This window comes from Aegilops tauschii, chromosome 5 (assembly GCF_002575655.3).
Source record: "Aegilops tauschii subsp. strangulata cultivar AL8/78 chromosome 5, Aet v6.0, whole genome shotgun sequence".
NCBI lineage: Eukaryota > Viridiplantae > Streptophyta > Magnoliopsida > Poales > Poaceae > Aegilops > Aegilops tauschii.
The window spans coordinates 380,945,258-380,952,638 of NC_053039.3; the positions used below are offsets into that span (position 1 = coordinate 380,945,258).

General features: G+C 51.3%; 1 protein-coding gene across 3 annotated transcripts; it reads left to right on the forward strand.

Annotated features, from left to right (window-relative positions):
• Positions 1–3,169: 3,169 nt before the first annotated feature.
• LOC109746516 (putative F-box only protein 9) lies at positions 3,170–6,651 on the forward strand. 3 transcript variants are annotated; one of them, XM_073500445.1, is made up of 6 exons: positions 3,170–3,333; positions 3,871–5,246; positions 5,344–5,403; positions 5,522–5,614; positions 5,695–5,766; positions 6,180–6,651. In XM_073500445.1, the coding sequence occupies exons 2-6, from the start codon at positions 3,969–3,971 to the stop codon at positions 6,273–6,275; spliced, it is 1,599 nt and encodes a 532-aa protein (XP_073356546.1). In that variant the 5' UTR covers positions 3,170–3,333; positions 3,871–3,968; the 3' UTR covers positions 6,276–6,651. The 3 variants fall into 3 exon arrangements, with proteins under 3 accessions (XP_073356546.1, XP_073356544.1, XP_020161229.1); XM_073500443.1 differs by having other exon boundaries at positions 3,171–3,333; positions 5,519–5,614; positions 6,183–6,651; XM_020305640.4 differs by having other exon boundaries at positions 3,173–3,333; positions 5,519–5,614.
• Positions 6,652–7,381: the final 730 nt, after the last annotated feature.

Sequence of the window (7,381 nt, forward strand, 5' to 3'; positions counted from 1 at the left end):
CGCTAACCGAAGTTATGCTTCAGATTCTTCCGGTTCAACCAAAGTTGAGAATGCTAAATCTTACGATGAAGAGGGCTTGTAGATTTGATCTACACGGGGTCGCGTGTAATGATGAAGTTTAGTCTTCGGTATATCCTAAGAGCATCTTCAGCCGCGCTCCCAGAAAGGCCTCCCCAGGCGATTTTTTCGTGCCGGCGCCGAAAAAACGGCCCAGTCGCGCCCCAGGAGCCCGATTTTCGCCGGCCTGGGCCGAAATCAGCGTCGGCGGACCCAGGCTGAACCCGGCGCGCTGGGGGCGCCCGGGGGCGCCGGGGCGAGCGGTTTTGGCGCGAAAGAGCCGCGGGCCAGCCGCGTCAGCGACACCGCGCCTCGTCTTCCCCCAACGCCTCGGTTTCCCGCGGGGAATCAATGGCAAGGCTGCAGCCTTGCCATTGATTCCTCACGGGCGGCGCGTCACGGGGCGGCGCGCCGACGCCTCCCCTCCCTCGCACGCGTACACACGGGCGCGGCGCGGCTATATAAGCCGGTGGCCTCGCTCGCCTCTGGCCACACCAGCCCCGCCCTAGCCGCCGAGCTCTACCTCTCCCGAGCGCTGCCGTCGAGCCCTCCCTCTCCCTCTCCCGTGAGCCGCCGCCGAGCCCTCCCTCTCCCTTCCCCTCTCCCGATGGCCGAGCGTTTCCCCGGAGACGAGGCGGCGGCCAACGGCTTCGGCCGCCGCACGCTCCGCGAACAGGAGTCGTGGCTCCTGTTCCAGGCGAACATCCCGACGCCGCCGGACATGTGCACCGGGCCGACGGGGTGGAGGCTCAGCAACGGGGGAGTGCCCATTCCCCCATTGCCCGACGCCGTGGCGCGCCTCTCCTACTTCGCCGACGAGGTAGAGATCGTGCGTGCCTCCCTCACCGACGCCCAGCTCGCCCTCCCCCAGTACACCGCCGGCAACCACGCGGCTTGGCCGGCGTACTTCCAGCACCGTCAGCAGCAGAGGCTGGCGTCGACGAACGGCGCGCCGGTGGTGGGCGGCCTGAAGAACAGCGAGGGGCGCCACCTGTGGTGGGGCGTCCTCGGCCGTACGCTCAAGGGCGTGCTGACGCACCTCGAGGGCGGCAACAACCCGCCGTTGGCATACCCCCCGGCGAGGGCGGCCGCCCCGGCGCACCGCCGACGCTATGGGCAATGGATGCCAAGGAGGTTCGGCTCCTCCTCTTCTTCCTCCTCGCGCTCTTCCTCCCACTCCTCCGGCTCTCCGGCGTTGCTCGGCATCAAGGCCGAGCCCGCGAAGGAGACGCCGCTTGGCCGGCGCACTCGCAGCGCCGGCATCGTCATCAACGAGGACGGCCGGCGCGCCTCCTCGTCGGCTCCTCCTCCGCGCTTCGTCAAGCCAAAGACGGAGCTGGGGCTCGCGCCGGTGAAGACGGAGCCGGGTCTCCCCGCCGTGAAGACGGAGCACGGCGACGTGGAGCTTGATGACGACGCGACCCTGGAATGGGCACGCCAGGACTCCCTGAAGATGGCGAGGGAGCGCCAGTGCGCCGCCCTGCGGCGCTTCGCGCAGCGCCGCCAGGGCCGCGACGAAGGAGGAGTCGTCGTATCGACGACAACGACGACGACGATGCCGCGCCGCCGCCGCCACCAGTCCGCCATGGCGAGGCCGGGCAAGGGTCCAGCAGGGACGCCCGCGTCAAGGAGGAGAAGGCCGACGATGACGACGGCGGTGAGGATGGCGGCGACGACGGCGACTACTCGGCGTTCAGCCAGTTTCTTTTTTAAATTAGTTTATATATTTGCTATGTAATGAAAATCCGCAAACATGTCTAATATATGCCCAAGTTCGCCGAAATTTAGTCGTGTTTAGCCGAACTTTGCCGAAATTTGCTATATATATATATATATATATATATATATATATATATATATATATATATATATATATATATATATATATATATATATATATTTTAACGCGCCTGGGGCGGCCCGGGGCCGGCGGCTGGGGACCAACTCACCCCAGGCTGATTTTTTACGCCGGCTCACCCTCAGGCGGCGATTTTAGGCGCCTACTGGGGGGCCAACGGCTGGAGATGCATGCTCTAAGGCACCCTGCATGTTTATTAAACAACAACGTGAAGTGTGTGCTTATGGTTTCGTAGGAAAATAAAAAAGATCCACTTAAGTATAGCATCCATGGTAATTAGCAAAAGTGATTAGAGGCATCTAACTTATTTTTGCAGGAGGTTTGCATGTGATGTGGTACGAGCCTTCATAAGATTAATATGTTTATATGAGATACAATCGTCATATGCGAAAAAGGAGTTCTCCGGTGAGAAAAGTTGAAGAATCATGCTAGGGTAGAAAAGTTCTGCCACGGCAGCAAAAATAGATTGCGACAGTAGAGTTTTCGAAACTGTTTCCATGACAGCGTTTTCTGCTGCCACGGTGATGATTTTCTGCTGCCACGGTGATGATTTTCTGCTGGTTTCAAAAAGCTTCTTCCACGGTAGTCTTTTTGCAAGAACTGTGCATAGACGACGCAGACCACTTCAACGGAAGGGGCTATACATGTCACTGAATTATGAATTGTCTGTGATATTAATCCCTTTTTATGCACCTTATTTGATGTGTTTTGTAAGGTGATCTTCACTTAAAAATATCAAGCTGATAGTGTTTATTCAACTGTAACATCGTCTAAAATACATGTTCCTCCAAATACCCCATGTCATATGGGTTTTGTGGATGTGTAGTGTATAAGACGGGCATAAATGGTTCATACTGCAAGTATCCTTGGTTGTCTTGACCTCCCTGTATTTGGATCTGGAAAATTGTTTATGGATCTTTAGAAAAGTTTGTGAATTTGAAAAAAAAAAAATCATGGATTGAAAAAAAATCCGCACATTCAAAAAATGGTCATGGATGTGAGAAAAGTTCACGAATTTTAAAAAGGTCCAGGAATTATTTTTTGGGGAATTTGAAATAAAAGTTCACGGATAAAATATTTTAAACGAAGTACAAAAAGAAAACCAAAAAAAACGTCCTGAAAAAACCCACAGGAAACCGCTACAGAAAAAACCATGGGAAGCGGTTTATTTTAGAGACAAATAACAATATGACCAACGCTATAGGCGCCACAAAGGGATTGGGGATTGAAGCCGTATCCGTTCCGAACCTGGCCACTTCACCACCGGGCCAGAGACGGAATTCCGTGAGCCGTGTCCGGCGCACAGGCGGTCAAATACCGCGCTCCCTCTCGGTGAAACGGCGGCGTGATCTCATCTTTTATTTCTCTCATCTTGCGGGGGCCAAGGCGCCGGCGGAGGAGTTCGTCTGAATCCGCCCGTGAGTCTCCCCTCCCCTCCCCTAACTCCCGATCTCGTTTTCCCTTCCTCTACGTTTTCTGCTACGGCGCTTCTTCCGCATCACGCGCCTGCTTGATCCCCTAGGGAATACAAATCGATCGTTAGGTTGCAACCCGCAAGGGAAAAACGTTCAATCCGTCGGGATCTATAGTATGAAATTCAGGCGAGTACGAAGTAGTGGCGGCGACGGATGCATGACTAGGTAGTACTACCATTTACTCCCTCCGTCCAGAGAAGCTTGTCCCTCGAATGGATGTATCTAGCACCAAGTTAGTGCCAGATACATCCATTTGAGGGACAAACTTGGGACAAGGTTTTTGGATGGAGGGAGTGTTTTATTTCTGTATATAATTAGATTAGATTCAAAGATTATGGATCATGGATTGTTTGATGAACCTCCTAGTCAGATAAAGAGGGATAATGTTGAGAGCATATGGCGATTTCTTCAGCTCCTGCTCTGATCCCATGTTGTTTTAAAATTACGATGAATGATCTTACTTTCATGCATTTTCTGCAGAGTTTATTCAGTCTCCGAATTTGTTTCACTTGCCAGTCCGTCAAACTGTTGACAGCAGAAGGATCTGGTAGCTCTCTCACTGTGGCTTCGATGGAACCATGGCAATGCAGCCAACAAAGAAGAAACGCGTGGCCAGCTTGCCGCAAGATATCATCGAACTGGTACTTGTGAGGCTTCCGGTGAGCAATCTGCTGCGGTGCCGTGTTGTCTGCAAGCAGTGGGATGGCATCATCCGGGATCCGCAGTTCACCATGGCACACCTCAGGCACGCGCAGCCTCGCCCCCTTTTATTTTTCCAACGAGGCGAGACTTATGGCAAGTCCTTCCCTAGCGAAGCGGTCCTCTTTGATGAGGCCTGGTTGCCGTCGACACGGGGTGTGCCGGTGATTGAGCCTGATGATTTCATGTGTGCTTCGTGCAATGGTCTTGTTTGCTTGTACTCGGATAAATCAACCATCAAGATAGCCAACCTCGCCACCGGTGAAAGTATGCACCTCGCCAAACCCGTCAAGTACAAGCACTCCATGGATGATCACTCTTCGTTCTACAGCTTTGGTTTCAGCCCAGCTACAAATGAATACAAGGTCTTGCACTTTCTTCCGGGCGAGGAGCGCCACCATGTTGGTGGTTCCTTCAGTGTCATTCAAGTTTACACACTGGGCGATGAGAAGTGGAGGGACGTCAGAACTGAACAAGCTCTGAGCTTGTTCTGTGTGAAACAAACTGGGGTCGTCAACGCTGATGGAGCAATGTACTGGCTAACCAAAGACGAAGAAAGCAGCTGGCGACGGGCCGTTGTATCCTTTGATCTCAGAGATGAACGTCAAAAATTAATACGGTTGCCCGAGGTTATTTTTGCGGATCCTGCATTTGGTAATCCGTTATATCGGATCACGGAGATAGATTCCAAGGTGTCCGTGGCTGCTGTTCAAGCCAGAAGAGATTCTGGGCTTGCAGGGAGGCTGCATGTTTGGACACTTGACAACAAGGTGAAGCAAAGCTGGATCCTGAAGCATAGTATTGAGTTATCAGCACTTTACATTCTAAGACCGCATTTCATCTACGGGGATAAGATTGCCATGCATAGTGGTAACGATGGCATATACTGCCATGAATTGACTAGCCAGAAATTTACGATTGACGTAACCAAGTTGGCGAAGTTGTTAGATTTCAGCCCCCGCTGGATCGGGCATATGCAATCCTATATGTATGTGAAGTCACTTGTGCGGTTGGATGCATACAAGAAGGCCGGCATCGTGTGCACGCCAAGGCGAAAAGAGGGTTGGAGATTGAAGAAGTGGGAGGCGTGGGAACACGAACGCTCTGAGGTAGAGGAGCTGTGGAGAGCCGGCCATGGGATTCAGCAAAGGATGCATGTATAATAGCTTCACTTCCCTTGTTAACCTATATATGTTAATTTCATTACTGTTGAAGATGTTGAGTGTGACACACTGTAATAACCCTTGTTGGCAGGAACTGGCACGTATGATGGGCGTAGCCATCAGTCTGAACTTGCCTGCCCCGCCAGATCAGGTAAACTTCATCCTTCCGCGTCGAACTGAAAGCTACCAAGATTTTAATATATCGGATCAACATTTCCTTACGAATTTGGAGTGAGGATTTTTAAAAGTGTCTGATGTGAATGCAGCAGGATAGCCCCCTCCGACGGCTTAATTGGGTGGAGCAGAGGCGGGTGGCGAACATGCTGAAATCTCATCTTGAGGGTTTGGATGCTCCATGGGCGGTACGTTCTTCTTTCAGCAGAATCATTTTGCTATTGTCTCTGATGTTGTGAATTTGACAAAGCTGACATGTTATTTCTAGGTCATAGCGCAGGCAGCGGACGCGGCCTGTGGTGAGAAAAAGAAGATGACCCTAGCGGCAGACCACGCAAAGGTTTGTGAAGACCTAACTTACAATTACTCTAGTAGCCTCCATGTTCATGTTACATGTTCCTTATCTAGCCCCATTTCCCTTAAACAAGGAAGGTAATGACTTGCTGCTAGGGTATATCAGTATGATGGTATTCACTTTTGCAGTTTCGCTACATGTGCAGTTCAGTTTAGATACAATTCATTTATTCAAAGCACTGGTAGAAGTTTGAAGTAGATATTCTGATTCATCTTGGAAACATCAAAATTAAAGACGCACACAAAAGTTGATACTCTGCACCATACGTGTTTAGGTCAGAAAAGAGCAGGGGCATCCCTGGTTTTAGAATGATTTGAATAGTAAAATCATGTCATTTTGCAAGGCTGTAGATCAGCATCTGTATCCTTTCTCTTAGAACAGCATCCTTTGTTTTGCAGCAGAGAAAAGGAGAGGAGAGCGAGGCCGGCCCATCAAGGCCCAAGCGAAAGAGGAAGCCGAGCTCCAGATTCGATTCGTCGACGTGGACAACCTGATTCTGCAGCGCCGTGCCCGGTTAATGGAGACATGTTAGTACTGCCCTGAAATTACGAAGCTCTCGTATCTAATCCATTACAGTTCCTCTTCCTGACAACGACTGTATGGTGCCAAGACTCGAGAGCAAGCCGTGGTCTCTTTTAGCTCATAAGCAGATTTAAACCAAGACTCGTGCTTAAGTCTTGCCAAAGGAGAAATAGCAGGTCGTAACTTGCTGTGGCACAATAGTATCATAAGTAGGAGCATTACGGTTATGATTTCGCAACTCATTCTGTCAAAAAAAAGAAGCGTACTGATCTTCAGTAGGCGTTGTGTGCAAAAACATGTGTGTATGTTGTAACCGGTGTTTATCAAAAAGGAAAATATTTGTGCTCCTCTTTTTTTTTTTACCCTATTTGAGCTTTGAGAAGATGCCGCGTCACCACTAGAATTTCCTCATACACCGAGTGCCTAGCTCTTCGCCGAGAACCAAACCACGGACACTCGGCAAAGCAAAGTAAGCCGAGAGGAAAACTCGGCAATAGATGCTACTCGGCAAACACGGGCATTTACCGATACCATGTGCAAAACACACTTGCAAAATGCTTGCCGTTGTTCCTCGATCATCATCTCCATCTGCTCAGAAACCGACAGATGCGTACCATGATGTCCGCCACGCTGATCCGCTACGCATGACGCAAGTCTATTGTCTATATGATGAATGGCCTGGTGACATGACATGACCAGTCTATCCATGTCAGTTCCTGCATCGATGGCAGAGGTCCCAGGTTGCCGCCGCGATGGGCCTTCTGTTTTCCTAACTTTGCAGCGAGTAGCGGCGCGCGGCACGGCATGGCGCCACGCCGCTGCTCTGCGGCGTTTCTTCATTTCAAGAAAGCGCTGCGGCGAGACGAGGCGGACGTGCATGCGGATGCCATGCATGCAGATGCAGGTGTCATCGAGTGCAGGCATGCATGCATGGTCAGGAATTGTGCGGTGTGGCGCTGGCGTGGTGCAGGCATGCACGCATGCAGCCTTTGCCTTGTGGGGATACAAACGCAGGCACAATCAGGGAGCAGAGAGGAGAGTGCTGCCTGTTTTATGTGTCAAGGGCGACTTCAACGAG

Coding starts and splice junctions, on each gene's coding strand:
- LOC109746516 (XM_020305640.4), top strand. CDS start 3,969: ATGGCAATGCAGCCAACAAAGAAGAAACGCGTGGCCAGCTTGCCGCAA. Junction 5,404..5,518: donor TGCCTGCCCCGCCAGATCAG/GTAAACTTCATC, acceptor ATGTGAATGCAG/CAGGATAGCCCCCTCCGACG. Junction 5,615..5,694: donor GTTTGGATGCTCCATGGGCG/GTACGTTCTTCT, acceptor TGTTATTTCTAG/GTCATAGCGCAGGCAGCGGA.